Consider the following 26,811-nt stretch of genomic DNA (forward strand, 5'->3'; position numbering starts at 1 on the left):
AACTTTACCAAATTGCAAAATTGTAGAGCAAAAAACACAAATTTTAAAAATTTCAGGAGTAATTTTTAAGACGAAGCAAAAATTTCCGACATCTTTCACTAAAATTCATAATTTTGGTAATTTCAGAACTACTGCTATGAAATTTGGGGAAGTTACTACTTTTGAGTCGTGTATTAACTCAGCCAAATTGCAAAATTGTAAACCGAAAAACACAAACTTTAGAAATTTTAATTTTGACGACGGAGCAAAAATTTCAATCATCCTTCACTTAAATTCGTAATTTTGATAATTTCAATGCTACAGCTCCCAGTTCGGGTGAATTGAGAACCTAAATTTCCTATTTCCGTTGTTTTGCCAGTAAAAAATCGATTTCCGAGGGCCCAATATTGCAAAAAATCTAACGCGGCGAAGAAAATAGAAAATCGACAGAATATTTTATTTTGTTATCGTCGAAAATATCAACTATTTTTACTGAATTCGTCATCAAGAGGAACAACGTAGTCTCTGGTGAATCACACGCTTCTTTTTTATTTGTCCTCCAACAGGATTTGTTGATAAATATGATTATAAATAATCCCCAGGTCAGGTATTAAAAATTCTCGTGGAAAAAAGCAAACACTTGATAATATCATGATTTTATTGTGTTTTCATTTCACAGATTAAGGCACAATTTCAAAAATATATTAAAACTCTTACCCGTTTTATTAAAAGTACAGGTAACGCATTAGTTTTGCACCAGTATTTCAGAGTTAATATCAACTGAACTGCGTAAACAAAAAAAAAAGGTCTCAAAAGTGTGAAAGCTCGTGATGGCACATGTTTTTGATTTTTTTGTATTCTAGAGTTAAAAAATTTAGCGATGATGCAACATCAATATCACAATTTGAAAAGTTGTCTTTTAATTTTAAAACGAAAACATATGCCAATGTATTGTTTGAGGGCGTAACAATAAGGCACTGTTTAAAATAATACAAAGGGGTTGTACAGATTTTGTACCGAAGCATGTTATGTGAATAAAGCAAAGTTCTTAAAGCAAATTTATGCAAATAAATTGCCTAAGTAACTAAATACGTGTCCAGATTAGGATGCAAAAGCAGCGTATTTGTATGGAGTGCGGCGAAATACGTCACTTTTGCTCATCTAAACCTAAAAGAGGTAAATGGAAGTAAAAGGTACAAGACACAGTATATGACTACATACCTACAAAGTAATAGAAAAATATGTAATAAAAACAATATTAAATATTTTCAACGCACAATAATATTAAAAGTAAAAATAGGTAAAAATTTGGCAGTAATATACAAAAATAACATAAATAATATGAAGTAAGAAATACTATTTCTATCCACTGGAATGCTAAGAAATTGTAAACCAACATTAAAATATTTTAACAATTAATATAAACTCTTAACATTGGTAGCTTTTCTTCAGATCTGGTAACAAATGAGGTGACACTTAACAATAACAAGAGAATTCGCAGTTATGCTGGTACCCCAAGTGCTAAGTGGAAGCTTGTAAACCAACCTCATTTCGTGTTTTTAATCTGATCGGACGGATCTAGCAATACCATCAAAGTCCTGAAAGAGGTCTGGAAGTGGAGTAAATAATCAGGATAAAACGTGGACTCCTGTTTATTTGCTCCTTCTCGGAGTAACCATGCGAATTCGTTCGTAAGCATAAGTATAAAAAATATTCACACTACAAGTACAGTAAAACTTTCGAAAAAGGGGGCTAAGCCATGCAGCCGTTATCCATTCCAGAAGTAGTATTATAGTTCTGGTTGGAATAGTTATGACACTGGCTGTTGTAATGGTAGTTCGCGAGAGGGTTGTCCAAATTAGTCAACTGCGGTTGATACGTCTCCACCTCCTCGATCACAATACTCGGTGGTTTAAAGTTCATATTAGGCCGCGTGTACGTAACATTAGTTATTCCAACGCTAGCGGGACGGCTGTACGCATCCAGATTTTGCGTCCTGAAAGTACCATCAACAGAAGCAGGTCGGCTGTAGGAATGGTTGTCGATAACAGAACCCACAGGAGGTAGTCGATAAATGCTGTCGCGAGTTGCTGGACTGATATTATGTTGACATTGGGGCTTATGATGGTTCAGCATCTCCATAAGACTACGTTTCTGATTTTGAAGCTCTTGGAGTTGAGTTTTCAAATCGATATTCTGAGTTTCTAACGTTTCAGATTCGCTGACGAGGTTGGCGGTTTTTTCGCGTTTCTTCAAGCGACATTTTGTCGCCGCGATTTTGTTGCGCTCGCGGCGGCGACGGCGGCGTTCTTCGTCCTCGGGAGTTAACTGAAAAGAAAAAGAAAATTAGAGAGATCTACACGTGCGATTGTAGTTTTGACATGCGAAAAAAGAGAGCAGATTTTGGATTCTGGGCATTTGCAATAAATAACTATGATAATATCTCGGGTTCACACTACAGCGCCCAGTTGCGATAACTATCTCTTTTTGTTGTTGGCTCTTTGTAACGGTTAATGGGCTTGTTATATATTATAGTGCCAAATTTAATATCAAAGCTTGTAATTATTTCGTCTCGTGAAGGACTGCTAGACAGGAACCAATTATTTCAGCGCAGAAAAAGTTTGCGGTTAGTTCAAATTTAAAACTGTTTATGCTGACCGACGGCTTTTTGATTTTTTTTATTTTTAATAAATTTGTAGCAAGAGGACGATTTCACTTCGCCCAGGTTGCAATTTTCTTTCTCAACTCGTCTTGGAAATTACAAACTGGACGTCAGACTTAGAGATATTCAAAACGATTTTAATTAACTCCTTTACTGAAGCACTATTATGCTGTTTTTTATGTAAACAATTTTTTATTACATTGAGATTTTTAACTATAAAAAGGTACTAAAATGTGAGAGTCACTCATATGAGAAGATTAAATGATTTTTGGCACCTTGAACTTGAAGAATTCTTTCTTGATTAAAATTCCTTACTCCGGCAATTTTTTGCACGAATGAAACAAACAATTATTTTACATTTTTACCCTGCACGAAAGCGATTTTGCAAACCCCCAATTATGTCTCCGAATAGTTCATGAAGAATCCATAAAAATCTAACGTTCTTTCATTAGCGTCTGGGAATCTGACATGCAGTTTTATCGGGGCAAAATCTCGAATTTTATATAAAAGTATTGGCACAAAAAACTCATTATCTCAAAAATTCCATTTCACTCCTAACGAGCTTCGAATGGCTCCAAGTTTAATTTTATGACGCGTTTTGAATAACTGGACATTTTTCAAGCTTCATGTGTTTAAAAAATTAGCTGTTGCGGAAATCACTCAAGTTTCGTACTTTTCCAAATTTCTTCTGTAGACAAGAGTTGCTAATTATATTGTTTTAATTGTTTGTTTGCGGTTTCAAGTTTTTACTAGTGAATGCAATTTTCTGCTTTGTGTTAATGAAGTGGTTTGTAAATTAAGCATCATTTGTAATAATGTTGGCAGCTTCCTATCATTACAACATGCGTGCAGATCTTACAAAGACAAATTGGGTCTACTCAATATTACTTCAACATGCATCTTTTAATTATCTTTGTATAACTGTAAATATCAGTTTGAACCGCTGCCAAAGTATAAATAACAAAGAAGTCTTTTTAATGTACACGTATGTTCAATTAGCAGCCTCGCGAGAATGAGCGGTTGTCATTTTTTTGTGTTTTTATGGCGTCTAAACTGATATTTTCGTTAAGTATGCGGGTACAACTAAAATCAACTTACTTTCAAATCATCATTTTCGTACCACGTCCAATTTAGTATCTGAAATTTAAAAATTCGTAATTATGAACATGATAACGATATCGACCACTGTGGAGAACATAACAATGAACAATGTGCAATTAAAGTAGGGTAATTTCCCTGGAAAACTCATTCTATACTATTTCATTTAATTACAGTAAAGTGCAATAAAAGTGAAACAAGTTTTTGTAATCAACAAGGTCGAATTAATAAAAATTCACGATAAACAGCACTTTAGCGCTGCGGATAGATCAAAAACATGTTCAACAATAATTTTCGCCATTCCGTGGTCGTTGTTAATCTCGAAACGAGAAAAATGTGCTTGGAACCCATAACAAACAATGCGATTTTTAAGCATTCAGGATCCACATTGAATTTCAAATTAGTTGCTAAAATATTCGACCTTGGAGGGCTACACTGCAGAAAAATAAATCGTGGCAACAGGATATGAAAACGTCCGAATTGTGGGTCCTCAGTATGCACGATCTCCGAGGGTTAGGGGGTTTCACCGCCAAAAGCGTTGTTTATATTTATAAGTTGGCAATGTGTAGTCGTATCGCGTTTCTGAACTTAGACACAGGTTGTATTGGACCGCTTCCAAAAAGACGCTCCATCAAAGAAACCAGTTTTGCATAATTGTAAACAACCCACGTCCCAAATCGTCAAATACAGAAATTTGCAATCAAATTTATCAATGTTGGCCCCATAACGGTACTGAAAGCAGTTTGCGTGGGCTTCGACCAAGCCAATGTGCATCTGCAGAGGATTCTAACAATAAATTCGCGAGGGAAAAATGCGGATGTAATTGAAATGCGTTAAAAGCTGAGTTTATTGGAACTTTCTAACTAAATTGACTAGCGGAATAGGCGATATCTCTATGGGTGTACGCGACTCTAATTGAAAGAAAAACACAAATAATAACGATAAGGGTACTTCAACCGGCTTGTGACAAATATGGGACACGTACGAATTATTTTATTTGCTCTCAGATAAGGAAATTTAGCATTTGTGTTGCCACTAAAGTAAATCCAAGATTGTGACAAATGCGATGGCTGAAACCAATTTACTCGAGCTTTCCAATAGTTCATCGAGCTCTGCATTTTTCATTTATTTCGTAGCTTCAAACATGAATTTTATCAGATTTGCGAGTATCTTGCTCGTTTGTTCAGTTTAGTCAACATAATTTTATTTGATGTTCCGCTATTATTACTTTATTTTTATTTTCATTTTGATTATGCCGCAAGAACATATTTCACAATATATTACTTCATTTTTTATTGTACTTGATAGCGTTTTCTTGGGTTTTCCAAGTAAATTGATAAATAGATCTGCCATGTTGCAACCTAGAGCATTTAATTATCAACTCAATTTGAATTAAAAAATAATTTTAATTGGATCGGTGCAAGGAATTTTAACGATGAATGTCCAGCAATGATAAATCAAATAAAATATGTAATTAAGTGAAAACACGAGGTGTCACATTAGCAAAGAACTGTTTTTTAAACAAATTTTAGTAGTTGACGAAATACTGAGATAATGTAATGTGATTACGGCACTGCGAAACTAAATGTAATAGAAAGTAAATGCGTATCTGCCTGCAAATCCAAGTTCCTAATCCAATGTGCAGTAATTAAATATGTTTAAAGAAAAGTTTTTTTTAGATAACATAAAATTTTCAAAAATCGAAAGTATTTGATATGATCACCTTCCAGCCACTTAGACTTGAAATTTCGCCTTTTTGAAAATTTTGTGTTGGTACCTTAAATTTAAATATTTTTTAGATTGTCACTATTTATTTATGCGCCCATGTAGTGGTTTCAATATGATCATTACAAAATTCTTTTAGCATACCATTTTGATTTGTTGCAATTTTTTATTTGATATGTAAAAAGCATAATTATCTAGCTAATTCCATTATAAAAAAAAGAATAATTATTAGAAAAATTCCTGAAAGCAATTTTGATGTTGGTGAAACCTTGAAGTTTCTTTCTTTTTCTTGCAGTTTTATTTCTTCAAAAGCTCGTTTTTTCTTCAAGTTTCGAAACTTTTCTCAATAAATCACGATTATGAGTGACTCTGAATAATTAATGTCTTCAACACATAAATTACACAATTTCAAGTTGGTCATAATTAAAATAAAATAAAAAAAATTTATAGCCCTAACATCAATTTTGAATAATGAAAGAGTAACCTTAGAAAAGAACAATGTAAAGTCAATTTAAAGTAGCTCTAAGCAACGAGCGCGTGATTAAATTATTATTGATGCTGCAAAAATGCATTTTCTTACGAAGCCATTAAATTAAACTGGTAATTAAAGCTATGAACAATAAAATCCTGCTGCGTTTTAATGGGATGTAAGTGTTAAATCGCCGATAGAATGTTTTCCTTACCCCATCTTGCCGGTTTCTGTCCTCCTCCGACTCACTGCAGTCATTCTTCTTGATTCGTTTGCTGGTGCATTTGTCAAGATCCAAAAGGTCCTCTCCGTCGCTTTGAATTTTTCGTTTCTGCTCGATCGAAAGTTTGAGTCCAGCTTTGATAAGTTGAGAGCATGTTTGTTGGACACTGGGCGGATTGGTGGTCGGTGATTCGACTTGACTGCTGCTAGAACTGTTGGAATCGCTGGACAAGTTCGTGGGAGGCTTTGACGATGTTTTCGTGATGTGCCCAAACGAGTAATTATCCATTGGATTTGTCATGGCTATCAGCGAATTGAGGATTTCTGGAGTGCGTGGTGTGGTAGTGCTGTCTACCAAAATGTTGAGGCCGGCGGCACTGGCGGCCGTTGAGGCCAGATTTACGTTTAAATTATGCATAATATCACGATTTTCTGTTACAAACTAGATCACAATCAAACGCGAGGGACACTCGCACGCTTATAATTAATAAATTAAAAACTGTCTATGAAGCACCTGTTATCTTTGGGCAACTTCTCGCGTATGGTTCAGGCAATCCACTAGAATCGGCGAAGGCAATCTGAAACAAATAGGACACTTATGAATATAATTTGAATGCAGTGCGGAGGTTACGCTGTGATTACCCATCTTCATCTTCTTTTTAATAAATAATCGTTAAATGTCAGGAGGTATTGCCAAATAATAATTAAAGCCCAAGCTGTTAGTGAAATTTGAGACGAAAACTTGTGCAACTTAATGGACGACCTTCGGCTTAAGTAATTCATGAATATTCAACTTTACATGAGATGATAACGGAACTTGGCGTACATGCGGAAGCGTGACCATCACTAGTTTTTCCGCAAGAAAATGCTGACCCATTTCGACTTTATGTGCAATTAAACCCAGTCCTAATAAACTGTCTGGCAAACGAATTAATTTAGTCCAAATTGTTAGGAATACCATTCGACTAAACTTAATTACCACATCCGCTCGGAAAGAATACCACAAAACGCATTTCCAGTTTCCAATTCAATCTACATATGAAAAGTCCGAAATCAAACAGAACGCAGCTATCACTCGTTCTCTTTATGAGCCCCAATTTACATTAATTTGCCACGAAATTTGCATAAAGCAATAATTAGGAATTAGTTACTTGGGTGGCACGAAGGATAATGTCGCATTTACATGCTTTTACTTCGCCGCTTGTAAAAAGTGTCCTGTAATTTGATCCAGTGAGAAAAAGCTTTTGCAACAATGAATCGAAGTTTTGGACCAGAGAGCGATTTTATTTATAGTTTTATTATTAACATACGCGCATCTGCTGGTCGAAATTACAGCCGGACATAAACAAAACGTAAATGATTCAGAATCGCGGAATTAAAAGGTCCGTTCATTGAGTTATCTTGGCAGGACTTTCGAACTGAAAACAAAAATTAATTATAAAGACTGTTTACATAATGTGCCACAAACAGAGAAAGTGATAACAAAATTGTGTCACGTATACAACGTTTTTTTGGAGGAAAATATAGAAAACAACGAGGGGGGTCCCTGAATAATCTCGAGATCTTATCACCGTGTCATAAACACGAATTAAATATATCCATGACTTCATAAATCTCGAAGAATCCGATAAAGGAATTATCAGTTTTGACGTTTCTTTATCAGCGATAATTGCAAGGGGCAAAGTCGGGTAGTTTCGTAGAGTTTGTCTCACCTTTGATGGAATTCCAAGGTGGACTGGGAAAATTGTTTGTGGAATTGTAAGAATCCGAACTAATCAATCAAAATTCTTAATTGAGCTGGAAACATTTAGAACAATCTGCCCAAGGATTGCTTAATCGACCGAGCCATTATTTTTTACGCCGTTACCATAACCGTCCATCATTATTTAACACATCTCAAATAAAAATAAACATAAACAAGGATTGAGCAAGTGAACGTGCTAATACTAATGGCTGGGTAATTTATTCAATTTTACGAACATCGTGTAAAATAATTCGTCGTTTATCGATGGAACAAGGTTCTGCTCAAAACTAACAATGCTATTAATTACTGCTTTCCAATTTTGACCCGTCCTTGTAATGGGCAAAAATTGTGACATAGTACCACAGCTTTCGTGTCAACTTTACCTGTAACCTAAATTAACCTCGGTAATTTACAGCGCCGTAACGAATTTATAGAGCATCGTAAATGCGAATAAAATCCTGAAATAAAACAACCATACATGCTCATGCTACCAATGAGTGGCAATAAATTCAGTTTAGCGGTAATTTTTAAGGCAAGCCCATGCGACCTTTTACCACTTGACCCATTTTATGCATGAATTTTTTAAAGTGATTGTGAATACAATTTCGCTGATTTTTATCGGCACACTTTTTCACATACCGCTAGGAGCTAGGGTGGGCTTACCATGATTTATACCGCACTTTCAAACTTCAAATTTCCGAGCCACCAAAAACCGATGTTACGAAACTACATTACACATTAGTGCAACCCATAAAGGCACCGCTTCGACGTGAGTTGCATCCGATTTAAAACGTGCACAACAGTTTTAATTAACATTTTAACGAGATTTCACCTTGCGGAAAATCGGAGAACGTGTTAATTTTAATTATTCGATGGATGAGTCGTTTGTACTTCCTCGTAGTTATCAACGACTTCAATTGTGAATAGATAAATTCGACTAGTAGTGATTGGCAGTTTGACGGATTGGTAGATAAATATTTACGTTAGGCCAAGAGAAATTCAAGCTGCGAGAACAATTAAAAGCGAATTTTCATTTCAAGGTTGGTCGTGAAATTTTGCGGGTTCCAACCACTTCCTGGAGGTTGGGCGCTGCCACTGAGGAAAAATCGGTTCTGGATACGCTAAACACAACTTTCACAAAAAGTATTCGTTCAGTTAACTGTCTTATCGAGTTGACACTTTTGAAAACAGAGCAGTAATTTATTTCGCCGGTAAAGTTATCATCGAACTATTAATTGTGCGATAATGAGCTGACCGGTTTAGAGATAACGAAAAGGCTAATCAGGGAATTAAATACGAATATCGGCGTCGCTGTTTTTTAACGATTTGATGTCTGGATTTTTAAGACAACAGTTTCACGAATCTAAAATCTTGAATTCTTGATCGCAGTTTCTACAATTATAGATTCTACTCTCAAGTTTAAAATCTTAGATTCAGGCAGGAAAAATTTAAAATTTTCATTTAGATAATTCGAAATTATTCTATTCTCTAATTTGGATCCTGTTGTATTTTATAAATAGATTCATGAGCAGATTTCGGATCTTGGAAAATATGTAATCCTGGATTATTTGAGAAATGCAGCAATAGATATTTTAATTCTAGATTCTGCTTTATAAATTTTCAAAATCCACACTGAGATTTGCAAGTTCTCAGATTTCTCAGAAGCAAATTCAATTTTATAGTTCCTGTTCTTTTTTGAACTTTGAACCAGTGAGAAACAGTCTGAACTTTATCACTTCTTTACGAGTTTATGGGAACTTTCAGAAACCTCTGAGAACCTGAAAAATCGAATAATCTGCAAATGTACAAGAGCCTGCAGAAACTCTAAAAGAGTCTTGACAACCTCTTAACATCGAAGAATCTACAAGAATTTCTATGATTTCAAAGCAAAAATATTCTGCTAGGATATCTGAGAGGTTCCAAAAACATCAAAAATCTTCTGAGATTTTTAGGTAGAATCCAAAGAATCTCAAAAATTTTGAAAAGCTAGAGAATCAAAGAACATGCAAGAATGCCCAGAAATCCAAAAAATGCAAAATTTTCTTTTAGCAAACTGAGAATCTTAGGAATCGAGGAAACAAAAATGTCTATAGCACACAGGATAGCGAATCTAGAGAACTGAGAGATTTTTATTTCAAATAGTACATATCTGCACTTTACCGAAAGTAACAGTAAATTACTAAAAAATTACCTTTTTAATCGGTGAAAAGCAACGAAATTCATCAAGGAATTATCCAAAAAAACACAAACTTGTAACTCGAGACTTTTTTAATAAAAGCACTTTTCATTTTCGTAATAACAATTTTTAGATCAAGGGCAAGATCATCATAATTGCATCGGAGAATGATACACGAGTTCGTCTTCGTCATCTCCCTTGAAACACAACACTGTTTATTTTGAATGATAACAAAACAAATTTTGCCCGAGCTTGTTTCACACTTCTGGAATTCGCGTTTTTTTTTGAGCCGAAAATTGCCATTTCACTTTCAATTATGAATCAGACTAAATAAACTTTCAACGATCGATTAATCAAATCAAATTTATTATCTTTACATCAGTACCCCACCGAATGATAAGTTCTGTGAAATCTTGATATGATCTGAACACACAAAAATAAAAATATTTTTAATGGAGCTAATAAAGAACCATTACTATTCACCTTGCTCATTTTAGCACCAGATAAAAAATGGTACTTCCTCCCACACATATTAAGTCTTTGTTTTTGTGATGTAGCAGAAGATTAGTTTTTTTTTCAGAATGGAGGAGAGCAATTCAGATAACCTTGAGATAACCGAATTTTTTCCACCAAATCGGAAAACACGGGAGATTTACAAGTGTGAAGTTAATCTGTGGAACAATAAGTTGTTTGTAGAGTGAATCACGAAAGTTAAATTCTGCACATAAAATGCACAACCTACCTGAGGTAAAGCTCAGCCCAAAGTGGGCCCCCTTGGTCTGTCTTTAATAATGCTGCCATTTATTTGCACTAGCGCTCGTGGAACGGTTAAACTGAATAATAATTGCCATCAGAATACTAATCCTGTGAAAACCATAAATAAAAGATTTCACTGCAAGGCTCAGATTGCTCTTTTTGGGCATGATTTTGCGGAAGCCAACGCGAGCAAAGACCTCTAATTCGTCTTTGCATACTTAATAGAGAATTTGGTTAAAATGAAAGGATTGAGACCTTGAGAAGCGTCGTAAACGCAACAATTGTGAAGATGAGGGTTATCCTTTGATTTATCACCTGTTTTTGTTCAGACGGCAATATCAAAGAATGTAATTACAACGTTTTTGCGGTCAAGGATTTGCTAACGCAATTACAATTGTGATGACACATTAAGGGATTTGATGCTCAAACCTCAAAATTCCACCAAATCCGGTTCCCATCAAAACAAATTAGTGTCTATTAATTGTGTTAACAGGTTGAAGACAAAACGCCTCGATAAGTGAAAAACTCACAAAATCCACTAATATCATTAAGTCGAGAGATCTCCCGCTGTGAAATTAAATTTGCATAAACCTTGTGGGCGTCTTTATTTATTGTTGTTTATCGAAAAAGACGGAGCGTTACGACTCCAACGGGTTAGAAAAAGACTGGACACTCCCACATCCGTAGAAAGCTTCACTTTAGGACCACCACCTTCAAAATACCAACGTTACTTAAATCGCGCTTAATTACTCACTGTCGAACATTTAACTTGTTTAAATTAATCGGACATGATAATGAGAGAATCTGTGACCTCTTCCAAATTTATTTTGACGTGTGAACCAGCTTTGTTTCCAACAGGTGTCGAAAACGAGAAAAACGTATAAATAATTACACTGAAATTACTTAAGCTGTCACGAAAAAATATATTGCGTTATATAGACGTCTATAGCTAATAAATGTCAGATTTACTGCTCCAAAGGATTGATTGAAGCAATTCAAATTCTACCATATTGGTACAGAAATTAATTCGACAATGTTTACATTTCGAAATGAGTGAATTTAGGACGGAACAGTGGGTGACTGCATTTGCATTTTTACAACGACAAAACGAGCTATTTGAACTTGTAATTGATTGCTACTTGTCAAAGCAGGAGGCAGAGGAAGTTAGGTAAACACAATAAACCTACGCCGATCAAAATTATGGAAATTAAAGGACATAAAAATAAAGTATAGAACCATCAAACTATAATAACATAATAGAGATGGGCTTGGAGAGTCAATTCAAATCTTGATTGACACGACAATTAGGCTAAGATCGTTTAGGAGCACAAGCCTAATTTGAATGAGCGTTTTACTATAATAATATAGTTTCAATACGTTTCATAATATTTGCTTTTCTCATAATCAAACTGCTAATGACGGTCGAAGGTTGCTTGAAGTGAAAATTTGAGAGAGAGCGAACTGTAATCAAATTAAAATATGTAATAAATTCCAATTTCAGTTATCAGTTGAATTATACCAGTTTGACAAACATACGATTTACGATCTACAAATCTTGCGTCGATACAAACAAATTCGCCGATAATCATAAACATTTTATGGCGTAAAAATTAGACAAAAGGAAATAGTAGTAACGGCCCCAACTCATTGACGAAATTAAAGTTGAATTTATTACTTCAATTCATTAAATGTCGCGTCTAAGTTTAATGAACCCACAATATTGCAAGTAAATAATTTATAGACATCGTAATTTTAATTGATAAATTCTATTTCTACAAGTCGCATTGTAGAAATTTAAGTACAAATTTAAGAAGCGAGCGAGCAATGCGTATACTTGAAAAAATTCCAAAACTTGTAATCCATTACCGCATTAAATTCCGTCGTGATTAAAATCTCGAAAACAAATTTAAAATGTGTTCAATGCTATAAACGCGCAATTCAATTTTTAATCACCCGATTATTATGGATTACTCCATTTCACTAGTTCTAAGAAAAGAGTGGGATTTTAATTCACACCGCATGTTATCTCACATCTCGCTGATAAGCCCCAATTGAATGAAGCCAAGATCTGATAATTTTATAATTGAGTATTAAATTGAATGAGACTTGTTCAAATAAATAAATGCGTAAACAAACAAATCTAATCTCGTGTCGAGTAAAGTATGTCAGCATTATTTTTAGACCTTCTGAAATTTTAATAATTTATTGGAAAATATTTTAAAGTGGCATGAAAATGAAAATTACAACACTTTTGGTTCGCTTCCACTTCTCGTGGTCATATTTCATGTTCACTATTTTGATTAGACGAAAAGGAATGCACTGAAAAATCTCAGTTTTATTACTGATTAGAACCGAGAAAAATTCGGAATATTTCCAAATGAAAGTTATGTCAATTTCGAGGCACAAAGGTGAACAAACTAATGAGTACACACTGATGCATCTTTATTAACGCTAATTTGCGACATCCTTATAACGGATCTTATCTCGAATTTGATTTGCCATCATAAGATCCAAATATTGTGCAGGTCACTACCCTGCAATTATCATCATGCGAACTGCAAGAACGTGCAGTCGCTGCGATAAATTACACACATTATTACACGGACATTTTAAAATTAAATTTCTACACAGCTAGAACTAAGATTAAATTTAATTAGATGGATGAATGATGGCAATATCGTTTTACACGCTTTTACTGGGCCGCCGGTAATGCAGTTCTTCACATGTGCTAATTAACAAATTACTACCAAGCTACAGCCACTAATCCTGCTAAAGCCTAATAAATTGCTAAGTGCCACTGGACAGCTGCAAACTCGCATGATCTAGTTTTTATAGTAATTTATTAACGCGATTGCTCTATTATCGAAAGACTGATGGGATAATCTGCAGTTGCAGCTCTAATTTATCGCATTTTCTAGCCGAAATATTTCAGTTCGGATTTCCAGGAGCGTTAATCAAAATAATAATAGATTCTACAGAAGAAATCAAAATATTTGGAAGTCTTTAATATGCAACTATTTACAGTTGTCGCCTTCAATGGAAAATCATTTAAAGTATGCAAGTTATCCTTGAGCATTTAATTGATTAATTAATTAGCGAATGACCGTTATTAAAGGATTTATTGGAAATTTAAATAGCAGACAAAGTGTATTTTTAGACTACTAACGCAATTATATTTTTATGCTTCGATTAAATTAAATTATTCTAAATTCACGTTTTTCCTCATTTTCAATTTTATTTTTTATTTTTATTTATTATTTTATTTTTCATCATTACATTTAGTTATAGTAAAAAATTGACAATAGGTTGTGGAGCCATCTATTAATCAAAATAGACATGAATCCATTACAAGCATCCAACTTATCGTTTTCAAATCCTTTTAATTTCTAAAACTGCTCATTTATTATTTGGTAAATTCTCAGCAGGAAAAATGTTAATCTGCACTAAAAATTACAAAAACAAGCTTATTGCTGATGCTTCCACAATTTGGTACCAATATGACAGATGTGACAGTTCTTGTTTGACATTCCGCAGGAATTGCAGGAGTTTAAAAAATTCCGCATTCGCTCTGCTGAACGACCAATCAAAGAGCCGCATTTTATTTCCTGCCTACAAAAAATTCTCTGCAGGAAAAATGACGTTTAGTTCTTTGTTAATTTAGTTTGTGTTGGTAGTTCTAGTGTTCAGTCTATAAACATTTCAGCTGGGTATCTTTCGCGTGTTGTTGGGATAATCTGTCAAATTTGAGGATAAACAAGAAGAAAAAAAGCAAACACAAGAAGTGAATCTAACAACAATTTAGTAGGGCATTTATTCTTAGAGAATCCAAAGTTGCGTCCTATGTCTACTTTTTCTATTTTTAACATCTTCAAGCTCGGCAATCAATAAAAAGCTTGAGGTTTTTCGTAAATCTTATCGATTCTTTTAACAACGCCGCCATCAATGTTTTCATGGCACATAAAAGACATTTATTTTTATTTAACAATATTATCTGAATTGCCGCAATATCTATGTGCGTTTAAAAACAAAATTTCTCTACTAATTAAGCTGAGATAACTTAACTAATAAATTAAGTTTGTTATTGCAATTATCGCACTTTGCTTAATTCGTTTCGTAAATCATTAGCACGAACGCAAAAAACCGTTTCTACCTTTAACATTTCGCGGAGGTATGTAGTGAAAATACCTGAAAGAGGATGTACCACGGTGGTAAATAATAGTTGGCGGGACGTTTGACCGATGACTTCCCGTGGAGGTGGTTCTGGACGAAATTAGCTTGGGCACTACATGATTTTTTCTGTTGTGTAAGAAACCTCCGCTGAAAATGTAAATCCGTTTTTCTTTGATGTTGGGGATTTTCGCGTCGAAAACATTGATTTAATAGCAAAGCGACGGAAATATTCGACAAGAGAAAAAGCGCAACAGATGTTTAAATCAAGGACAAAACGAAAATTTTAATAACAGACATGGTGCAACTAGGCCACGTTGAAAATTTCGCGGCTTTTGTGTACGCGGGCAAATTACAGAGTAGTGCTTGCATGCGGGTTTTGTGGATTCTATTCATTTTCTTGATGAATTGCTCATAATGATGTAAATGTACGTGATTTATGAGCGACACGCGCCTTGCATGGACAATTTGAGAGAAATTTTTTAGTTTTAGGTGTGGGCAACATCGAAAGTGCCTTTTTCGAATTGAGATGTTGGGCTTCGGGTCATGATTGTGATTTTTACATGTGTATAATTTTCATTATGTTCGTTTTTGCAAGAGCTTTCACTTGGATATTATCAAAAAAATCTAATAAAATTGCCGATGATTAAAATCTTGAAATGAAAGTTGCGGTTGCTTAAAAATATTCATTATGTGAGTGATTGCCTCATAAATCACGCCGAAACTGAGATTAGAAGACGGAAAGAAGTCCACCAGATAAATGACAATATCTTGACACGTGAAATTTTATTTTTTCCCCCATCAGAGATCGATCAATAATTTGATTACTCTTAATGGGATCACGTGGAAAATGCTGGTCCGAGCTGCTCACAAAGCAATAAATAATTAAATTTGTTGGTAAACTAAGGGGTTTTATTCATTGTCGTAATTGGCAGAATAGGGGGCTAATTAATGTCCCCCATGAACTAAATTAATGGACTGCATCTTGAAGTAGCCGAAACCGTAAAATTAAGTGTAGCTCCTCGTTAAACTAGAGAATCGTCTGCATTATTTGTTTTCGCGATTCAAACAAAATTTATTAGCAAGACCTGACCTTGGAATGTTTTATTTTCGAAATATCCCGAAATAAACATGGTAATAAAGCCGCGATGGAGGGGCGCAGTAAATCAAAATGCGATGATACAGGGTGAAGTGACAAAATCAGACAATGACTGGAGTGGTTGCTTGGATGTTTATTTTCGCACATCTTTGCCGAAAATAAATTGCGGTGATTAGTTAGGAAGCTAGCATGACATCCATTTGAAACGGGCGAGCCTTTATCTTGTAGTCTTGGACTATGAATAGCCGTCATTAACTTTGTTAATGCTACAGGGTGGGCCTACATTGCGCAACAGGAAATTGTTTCGTATAATTTATGTCACATGTCGTGAAGCTATTGCACGAAATCTGCACAAAATGCATCTGGTTTTATTGACGGACGCCACTGCTCCCGCAGCTGTCCCAATCGTTTGCCAATATAGTGCGATGACAGTGATTAATGACAGCAGTGTTCAATTTGACAAGCGAAGCATCAATTGTTTTATTAACAGGTTTTTTTGGCAGACTGTACCGGACATGCTGTTACAAACTAGTTCGGTAAAAAAAATGATGGACAGGCGGTGTAAAGGTTAGTTCCAAAGTTAATAAAATTCCGATTAATTAACGTGCCGCTAAAAAACCTTGGGGCAGATAACAAAAGAATTTCTGCACTAAAATAAAAAATAATGCAACTTTAATGGACTTCTAACTATGTTGGCAAGGTCGCTTCTTTTTGTGCTCGGACTAACAAACAGCCTTTTCATTCAAGTGCTGCGAAAATAATTAACAGTTATTAAGCTCAACTGAATTCGTTGCGACGTTAAATACCACGATTTAAAAGTGTTTAAAACCACTAAGCATGGATAATTTTTTCACATCTTGATAATACCACCGATGGGATAAATATGCTAATATGTCAAAAATAAATCGTTTTGTCCGATTTTATCGCGCCCCAACGGGTTTTAGCCGCTGGAAAAAGCTAATTTATGCTGGTCCAGCGAGAGGATGTCGCTAGTAAATATTTATTTTCATTCGATAAACATTAGATATGGTTATTAGTGTTATTATAAACTACAAAGCTATCGTGTACGCAGTAATATTGCACCCAGCGCGTTTGCATAAAATATTTTAGGAGCGCACAGAAATTTTAAGCTTCAGAAACTCATTCTGTCGTAAAAAGAAGAATTTCAAAAATACAATATAAACAAAGGTTTTCATTTTTTTTAAATACCGTAAATTGCGCGGATGTTTTTACAGTAATAATCGTAAAGTGTCTCCCAGTAATTTCACCTTTTTATGTTTGGTCATAAACAAATAATTTTCCATACTCTTGGCAAAAGTTGATGACACGTGCTTCTTTGGCGCTCTTTCCAAAATTATATTTCATTTTTAATGGCAAGCTCAACAGATACGATTTTCGGGGAAAGGAAAAGCGTTTTTGCAAAAATTGCGCAAAAGGTTACCCACTTGTAATAAGATTAAGAGTTAGTGAAATATGTCCAGGAACTACACCGCTTACTATTAGAAAGTTGACGGAAGAAGGACAAATCAAATTTAATAAGCTAATCAGTCAGAGCTTTCAAATGGGATTTTTTGCGCGGTTTATGAAAATGGTCTCACGTACATTTCGCGGTATTCCAAAGAAGTGGAAAGCACAAGGAATTTTTTTTACCTGAAGTTTGGAAATTAACAAAACCTTAAATTTTTTTAGAATGCTTTGAATTAGTTATATTTTCTCTGGATCCCTTGAATACTTTAGATCCTTTAAATTGTATAGTTTTTACATTCTTCAGATTCCTTAGGTATGAAATATGCAATTTATCCTTTCCTTTTCAATGCTTCGAATGTTCATATTTTTTAGATTCTATTTTTGAAATTTTTTATCCACAAAAGTTTCTCATTCTTTAATCATTTAAGTTCCTCCAGTTCTTTAAATTCCCGCAAACTGTTTGCCTCGAGTTCTTTCTGGTCTTTAGAGTTCTTCAAATTCTCTAAATTTCCCAGGTTTTCTCTACTAAAGTCTTGAGATTCTATGCATGTTAAATAGTTTCAAAGGCAATAAAAGCCATCACAAACGGAACTTAATTTTGAGTGAATCGCCGATGGTAAAATCGAAGAAGTTTCATTACGACAGACATGGAAATCCGTAGAGGTTACAACTTTTCAAACAGAGAAAACGTTTTACCTTAGCACTCTCCGAAGAATGGTAAATTAGCCTACACCGATCCACCACATTACTCACTGCAGGTGCGCACATAAAAAATCCACATTTTTTCCGTTGTATTGTCTTGACTGTAGTTTATGTCTCACGTAAATACAAATATGAAATTACTCATTCTCAGCATCATTTTTCTGGAAAAAAATTACACGTTTTATGGCATTTTATTGTTTCTTCGTTCAGTCGAAATAGTTGCTTATCAAAGCTCTTTTCCATGCTAATGAATAACCTTGGTCCTGTTTAGCAGACACGATTTCGAAACACCTGTTCGTTCATTAGGAACCTCTTCGCAGGAATCACACCTTGTGGGTGTCCATTAATAAAGCACTACACACTAAATTTCCACGAATCGGTTAGTAAGACTTGACGCTCTCGCCACCACGACTAGAAAGTTCTTTGCTATCAAATATTTCAGACTTTGCATTCAATCAATTTTAGGGAAGCTCAGCACGCGATGTGCCGCCTATTTCCCGTTTAATGTTGCTTCTGAACAATGAGGCGCAGCTCTAGAAAGTATGGCCGATCGTAAAAAAAATCGCATATGTTAATTAGTGTAGAGCCACAATAGATCCGGCTTGGATCAAAGTCGGTATTTCGAATTTGTGAACTTTTCTAATGAGAGTTACATAACTGGTTCGTTATAACATATGCAGAACAGCAATAAAAAAGCTGTATGTAATATTAACATTTTATGGCCGACATAACACATGGTCTATTTCCTCCCGTATAATTTCAGGATGAAAGCCTTGAAGCTGTTTTTCTCTACGATTCTGTCTTTCTATTGTTTTAGTGGAATAATGGGTACATTATTTTACTGACAAAACGTGCGAAAAAACCAAGGCCGTTTTTTCACAATCGATAATTACATCTTTAAATCCAATATCATTGTTGAGGATCGTCCCAAACTACGGAACTCTTCTAATAACAGGTTAGACCACATCGTCGCTAAATTATTATTTATGGGCAAACGTAACAAAAAGGATTTGTCTGCCATGTTAGGTGCCAAGAGCGCTTCACGGTGCATTTCGTGCTGACGGTTCGCTTTACCCTATAATTACCCTAATGCATTAATAGCCCTCTGAAATTTCCATAATTTCGATTCAAAAACAAAACGTTCTATCATCATAACCGTGACAGTCGATGCGGGTCAACACCAAAGACTTTACTCTAAAAATAAGTTGTAGTAAGATCGTCACAACGTGAGTAATCCTTCTTGGTATCCGAAGGAGTTCCACAAATAGATTGCGTCATTATTAAGCTCATTCAAGAAGTTTTGCTAAAGGATGTGTGGTCGCAGCGTCAGGCGGTCTGCCAGGACATTTCCTGACAGAAAACAGGCCAACACACCTCAAACATGTCTTGGAATGTCTTTTTCTTGTTTTTTAAACAATCAGTTTAATGAATTGCAGATCAAGAAGTGGGTTATGGATGATGACTCTAACCACATTCGTAGATAACATTACTTTTTCAACTGCGTACATGTGTATCACGCCCATTTTCTTTGAAGGCTTGCCGCGACAGTGAAACATTTAGACCTTATGTGTGCATAAAATTTGAATTTCAATTGCCCCAAGTCTTTAATTAGCGACCGATTATGGGTTAGCGAAAACGCTAAGGGATAAATGAAGTCAGCACAGAACATGACGCCACTGTCCCACTTGGACCAAAAAAAAAAATCAACAAATAAAAGTGGCACGCTTATAATATCCGTGAAATCCGTCAATAAACAATTCATTTATGTAAAAACGATGCTTTGAAGCGAAGAGAATGACTGGCTGAAATGACCCGCACAGGAACGGATTGTGGGTCGCTTAATTCAATTTAAAATGTACAAAAAAACGCTTCGACAATGAACGATAACAATCAATCAAACGCAATTCGAATTCATTAAAAAATCAGACTAAATTGAGCCAGCTAGACACTGGAAAATGCTCTTTGCGTGGTCATACAATCCGATGATCTCACTTTCCAGAATCGATGGACTATCATACTTTTATGCATCACACCTCTGATTAATCTAACTGACATCCCGGTTGAGGTTTCTTCAGGAAATCAGGTAAACTCGATCCGCACCAACATAAAACAGACGTGGTCAACAAGTGTCTTTGATGTCTAAATTTTAACGGAGCAGTTATAAATTTTTAGACGTTATTACAAATCATTAATCTTTTGAATACAGAGTCTGCCATTTTATGAGCCGTTCTAACACTTGCTTGGCACTTTTCCCAAGTAAAAATGAGAACAAATTTCTTTATCTCCACTGCTATACTTTACCGTTAGCACCGCTCCTGGAGTCATAAATTTCGGTAAAAACGCAACATAATTTGTTTCTTTTCGCGGTTCGACATTAATTTTAATTTTCCTTTCTTTTGATTTATGCTGGTATTAATTTTTTAATGAACGTGCTGCGTGGGACGCACAGAGGCGGAACCATGAAAACAATTAAAAAAATTGGCGAAATGGACGCGCAACAAGCGCGCTTTACCGGGTTTTCCAGGCTTATCGGCATGTGGTTTTATTTAGTCATGATAAAATATGATACTTTTAACTTCAGAAACCATCGCCCAACTTCCTGGTTTCCTATTTTAAAGGATATTTAAAAAAAAATTAGTGATTTTAAAATCTATCTGCTTAAAAAATTCAGTTTTAATTTTAATGCGGTATTAATCCATCAAACCGAGTTTATAGATGAAATAAGGAGACAACAGAATCCATCTCATCGTTGTGAACTTTTGGGTTCGCCTTAAACATAAAAATTTCTAAAATCTGAGCATGTTTCTACAGAATTTCGAACATTTGTATAGTTACTACGTGAGTTAGGAGTCGCAACCTACACAATTTCATCGCTGTGGGGCTAAGATAACCAAAGATACAATTTTTTTAATACAATTTTAAAATTTTTGGGTTCGCCCCAAGAATATAAAAATTTCTTAAATCTGAGTTTGTTGCTTCAGTATTTTGAAATCTCCCAGTTATTAAACAAGTTCAGAGTCACAGCATCTCCAAATTTCATCGCTCTATCGCTAACACAACAAAAAATACAATTTTTTTTATACGATTTTTGGGCGTATAGGTTCGCCCTAAAAATAAAAATTTCTAAAATTTGAGTCTATTGCTCCACAATTTTCAAATTTGATCCAGTTACTAAATATCAGTTAAGAGTAGCAACCTCCCCAAATTTCATCGCTGTGGCACTAATATAACAAAAAACACATTTTTTTATACAATTTTAAAATTTTTGAGTTTTCCTTAAAAATAAAAATTCTAAAATCTGTGTCTATTGTTTCAAAATTTTCAAATTTGATACAGTTACTAAATTAATTAAGAGTAGCAAGCTCCCTACATTTCATCGCCCTGGACCAAACACAACCAAAAATCAATTTTTTATATTATTTTGAGACTTTTGGGTTCAATAAAAATTTCTAAAATCTGAGCCTGTTGCTCCAGGATTTTGAAATTCGGTACAGTTAATAAATAAGTTAAGAATAGTAACCTCTACAAATTTCATCCCTGTGATGCTAACACAACCAAATATACAACTCTTTTAATACAAATTTGAAACTTTTGGGTTCCCCTTAAAAATAAAAGATTTCTAAAATTTGAGTCTTTTGCTCCTGAACTTTGAAATTTAATACAGTTAATAAATGAGTTAAATGTCACAACTTCCCCAAATTTCCTCGCAGTGACGCCAACACAATACAAAATACAATTTTTTTTATAGAAACTTTCGTGTTCGCCCCCTATCGCGGTCTCTTGATTTCCTCATTTTCAACGCGCTGTTCTTCGGCAGCACCATAAAAAGCTATTCCAGCGGCAATCGCAGAATTTGGCCTAAATCGTGGCTAAATGTCCCCCGTTCAAATAAGGCCAAATGGGTGACCAAATCCAGCAAGTGGTCAGCTTTTATCTTTCCGCCTATCTTAATTTCGCATTTATCTTGAAAAAAAAGGAGGGAAAAGCCGTACGTGACGCCGGATTCGCTGTGGTAAGTAAGCATTGCATTAGCAGGTAAATTAAAGAATCTAAATTATAGTCCGTGCGGCGGAGAAAATAATCGAATGACATTAGGTGTTGCTAATGACGGCAAATATTGAAAACACATGTTGAAGAAGGTCAAGTGTTGGAACAAATTTGTAACAATAATAGATACAAGAAGATTTCAAGTGTGGGACAATGGTAGTTTGGCAATTCCCTCTTGACCCAGTTGTGAAGAATTTGATCTGAAAAAACTTGCAAGCACGTAAATTGCGGAAAGATCGTAAAACGCCAAGTGTTAGTAATGTTAGCAATTAGATCTAATTGAAGTGGCAGTTGGTTATATTAGAAACAAAACGCCGACGATCCGACAATCAGTGTCCTTAAAATCATACCTTCTGAAGGCGCCTCGAGCGTCAATAACAAACATTGAAGATGTTCCACGACCTTGTAAATAGATGGGAACTATCATCCATCGATTTGTTCGTTGTTTTCGCTATATCTTATGAACTCATCCGTACGGTAAGGTCACGTTCTATTAGTAATTAGTTATTGAAATGTGCGGTGTAGGTGGTAAGGCGTAACCAAAGAGCAAGTGATCTATTGTAGTAGCCGCTACACATTTCTCTCACAAGGGCTTGACACATTGGACTAACCACTATTTATAGAATGTTTTTTTTATTGGGTTGCACCTCAACATTATTAAACAATGATTAATCCAACTCATTCCTTATTCCATCATGACATCAAAATCAAATTATCGAGGAAAATGCTAATTTCTTCTAAAAAAACGTGAAGCATAAATTAAACGCATGTTTATTTACCTTCAATTAATTTTATTTACTGAAATCATGTAGCACGTGCCTTTGTCTTAACCGCGATGCTTCTTCTTACATAATCCAATTTAACATCACATGGAAAACTTCAACGTCATCTCATTGTTTATGTGCAGCGAATTAGCACGGCGACGAAAAGACTCTCGCGAGTACCACAATTATTTTCGCCTCACTAATAAAAAAATAAATAAAATTTAATTGTTTGTAAAAATACATAACATCCGTCTTTTTATTTACTCGGTCGCGGTGTACAGTTCTTTGAAATAATAAATTTATTGCATCTCGAAGAGTTACACAACCTCTGGAGAAGAGATGAACCTTGATGGTTACTTAGTTTTGTGACGGGAGAAAAAGCCCGAGGTGGCTATCAAGTTACCGATCGTAAATTAATGTAATTTTTCAAAAACGAGTTTCCAAGAATGTTTTTAATCCGTTATAAACAGTGTAGACTAAGTGTCTTTGCACATTTACTTTGCGTCTGATAAAAAACAGCGTAAATTCCATTCCGTATATATTTAGATAAGGAAGTCTTATTTGCCCCAGCAAGCAAATATTTAAAAAAAAGTTTATCAACTGCGGAAAAGCTGCCAATCAACCCTCAATAAGACACTTCAAAGAGCAGTGTCTGTGCTTCTACTAAAAGCAACCTCCGCGATTCTCTAATTGCCCAATCAACCTACTCAGCTTAAAATTCCATTTATTGAGCATAAACTTGCGAAAATGATGATGGGAAACGTCCGGCCCAAGAACCTCCGAAGAGCCACATGTTGCAGCTTTTAATTGCTTTCATTTATGACAGCATCTTGTCATCTTTAATGAAATGTAAACACAACATTGCAGAAATACGCAGCACATCACCAATGCCAATCCAAAATTGGACCATGCTCCACATTCATGGACGTTTCTCTTCGGTCTTTATCTCAAATCTCGGTACTGAGGTGTTGTTAAATGAGATAAACGGTAATTTAAGCTTGGCACGAGACTCGTTCCGTCGTTATCGGCCATATCCGATTGTGGTAATTTTTATTAAGTCGATGTGGCACCTCCGGCAATGCAATGGGTGCTGGGTGTGCGCGACCGAAATACATAAAATATTTCAAATTCGTCATTCTGTCACTCAACTTTTGCATTAGGTTTACGACAATTCGTGGAACGCTTTTTATTTAAAATCAATAGGATGTGAAAACGTTTGTTTGTTTTCCAATTCGTTTCCGCGGTAAAATGGAGAATTTAATTTAGAACGAGCCATGGTACTAATTTTCCAGAAATACCACAGACCTTTCGGACTAGATGTGTTTCTGAGAAGCACTCATGTGGGTCCCATTAAAACCCGTTTAAAATTCTTGAAAAACGCGAAACTTCTAAAATCTGCATTCCTTTCGCTCTATACTAGTTTATTGTTGCCCAATTTAGCTTGTCCAATTCAGGATTTCCTTTAACATCGAAATACACAAAAATAACAAATTAGAATATTGCGCAAAAACAAAACAAACATTCCATAACCGTTCGGAAGTCACAATTAGCTGTTCAATGCCGGTCAAATTTCGGCTTTTCGCACGTCGGTTTTGAGACACGGAATTTGAATACAAAGAGTTTCGACACATTTTGCATTTGTAAACTCTGTTTTCCTATTACATATAAACATTGTAATTTTCAAATTTTAATGTCTTCCTGAGTTCTTTGTTGACACGGTATTTTTCCACAATTTTGCTTTGATAACGTGAAATCTTATTCAAACAGCAAATCCGAGGTTTTTTCTCACCCGAGCATATTATTTATATTGTACGGTCGAAATTACATAAAGGGACAAATTACCACATAAACAGCAATAAAATTCCCACAAATACCACAAAACAAGCTGAATATTTTTAGCCAAACAATAATTGCTCCAAGTTTACACTGTAGGTGTATTGTATAAGAATTTTAAGTTAGTAGGAGTGGAAAATAAATTATTTTTGAGCCCTGTGGCTTTTGAATAAAAGTAATTCTAATTTTCGATTAGCCGGGCCAGATTTAATTCTTAACATTTAACCCCATTAAAAGGTACAGGAATGTGTTCTTTGACCTCTCCTCCGTTTCAATAAGAGCATGAAATCTTTATTATTTTCTTTTATTGTTACTCGCTCCCATAAAACGATTCCATCCACAAATATAAACAATTTTTTCCTTGTTAATGCCTCCTTCATATTCCAACCATGTGTGTTGCCGACGCATTCTCACATAAAAAATTCAAGTGTGAGCGTATCTTAACCCACATTTGTAAAATTATAATGTCGATCCCATAAATCGGCGAAGTTTAGGGTCACAAAAAAAAGGAAATATCAACTTTCCATGAAGGCCTCAACCAAAACGAAGAATTTATGACATGGTAGTTAAGTGGATGTTTACAATTGTCCGCAGATTTGTCGTGGGTGGCAACACTTGGAAAATATCTCAACTATCTGCCACAACTACCATTATAAAACAATAATTTACAATTCAGCGGTCTCTGCTTGCGATCTCCTATGATTACAAATGAAGTTTAATTCTTATGTAGGAGGGCGGGATAATTTTTAGAATTACAATGCTGGTTCCAATAAGAAACTAGAGGTCATGGACTGAAAAACATGAAATTTGCTTTTGCATGTTTGAAAGTTTAGCGGCAAGTTTTCGCGCTTAATTAGGGATCAAGGGTTGGTGGTAGAAGCGTCACGTGATAGGTGTAGCAGGCGGGCATTGGTCATGCATTTGAAAAAAAAAGCGGTGAAATGAGAGCGTAGGCATAGGGTAAATATAAATATTTACCTAACGTAAAACCACCTGCCACAACCAGGATTCGAACCACAAATTGTCAGTTTATATTTATCACGAACTAACAGTCTCTGACACTTATCCACATGATAATTCCGACACAATTTTCTAAAATCTGTATCGTCGTGGATAATAAACATCGCATATGCCTCTCACGAAGTTAAGTCGCCCGCGTGCTCCGCTAAACTCAAACACAACACACTCCCATGTGCGGTTTTCCTTATATCACAGTTATTTTTAGACCTTGATGTCATGCGCGCGCTCTTCTATAGGTCGGCCCTGACATCATGGAATCCAACTATTGGTTGGAAGGCGCAACACATAGTCACGAATTTAAGATATATGCTACCCGCCAGTGCGAATAAATTGATCGAAAAACGAAGCGAGCTTCGGCCGTTTTTTTCTTTAATCGTTTATTAATTTATGTTGGTAACAACTTCCTGAAGGCGATTTGTTGACGCTTCGCGAGCATCCGGAACGCGCTGCAAAGTCCATCAATTCGATTTTTTTAGCACTTCGAAACCACCACTATGTTATTACCATACTTGATTTGTATTCTTTGGCCACTACGCAACAATACTCGGAGAATTAAGTTTGGTAACTACATTTTTGTGGCTGTGGTGGTTTCGGTTGTTCGTAGAGACCCAGGTCAGAACAAGAATATTTATTTAGCCTTTCACTTTTCTAGATACCGTTCATCCGGCATCTATGAGCTAGTGTTTATCTCTTCTCTTCGGCAACGAAAAAGCTAAACTGACCTTCAAGAACTAGGAGCGCTGTAGCTACTATGTTTATGGAGGTACTTTTTGGAAATCCTTGGCCTTAATTAGAGATTTTCTTGTTGAAAGTATGAAAAAACTTTTTAAAACGTTGTGATAAAATTACATACATATTCCGCTTATCTCCTGTCATTTTGC

At 35.2% G+C, this 26,811-nt stretch overlaps 1 protein-coding gene and 1 long non-coding RNA gene across 3 annotated transcripts; both read right to left on the reverse strand.

The window, feature by feature from the left end:
* Window positions 1-619: 619 nt before the first annotated feature.
* Window positions 620-6,667, reverse strand: Atf3 (Activating transcription factor 3). 2 transcript variants are annotated; one of them, XM_088043172.1, is made up of 3 exons: window positions 6,148-6,667; window positions 3,740-3,778; window positions 620-2,307 (listed from the first exon to the last, which is right to left on the reverse strand). In XM_088043172.1, exons 1-3 carry the CDS (start codon window positions 6,571-6,573, stop codon window positions 1,732-1,734), a joined length of 1,041 nt encoding a protein of 346 aa, XP_087899298.1. In that variant the 5' UTR covers window positions 6,574-6,667; the 3' UTR covers window positions 620-1,731. The 2 variants fall into 2 exon arrangements, with proteins under 2 accessions (XP_087899298.1, XP_087899299.1); XM_088043173.1 differs by lacking the exon at window positions 3,740-3,778.
* Window positions 6,644-26,125, reverse strand: LOC148170163 (uncharacterized). The gene is made up of 2 exons (XR_015770558.1): window positions 25,889-26,125; window positions 6,644-6,733 (listed from the first exon to the last, which is right to left on the reverse strand). It is a non-coding gene; the product is annotated as an uncharacterized LOC148170163 (long non-coding RNA).
* Between the last annotated feature and the right edge of the window lie 686 nt (window positions 26,126-26,811).

This window comes from Gnatocerus cornutus, chromosome 8 (genome assembly GCF_029298725.1).
Source record: "Gnatocerus cornutus isolate USDA-ARS CGAHR chromosome 8, icGnaCorn1.1, whole genome shotgun sequence".
NCBI lineage: Eukaryota > Metazoa > Arthropoda > Insecta > Coleoptera > Tenebrionidae > Gnatocerus > Gnatocerus cornutus.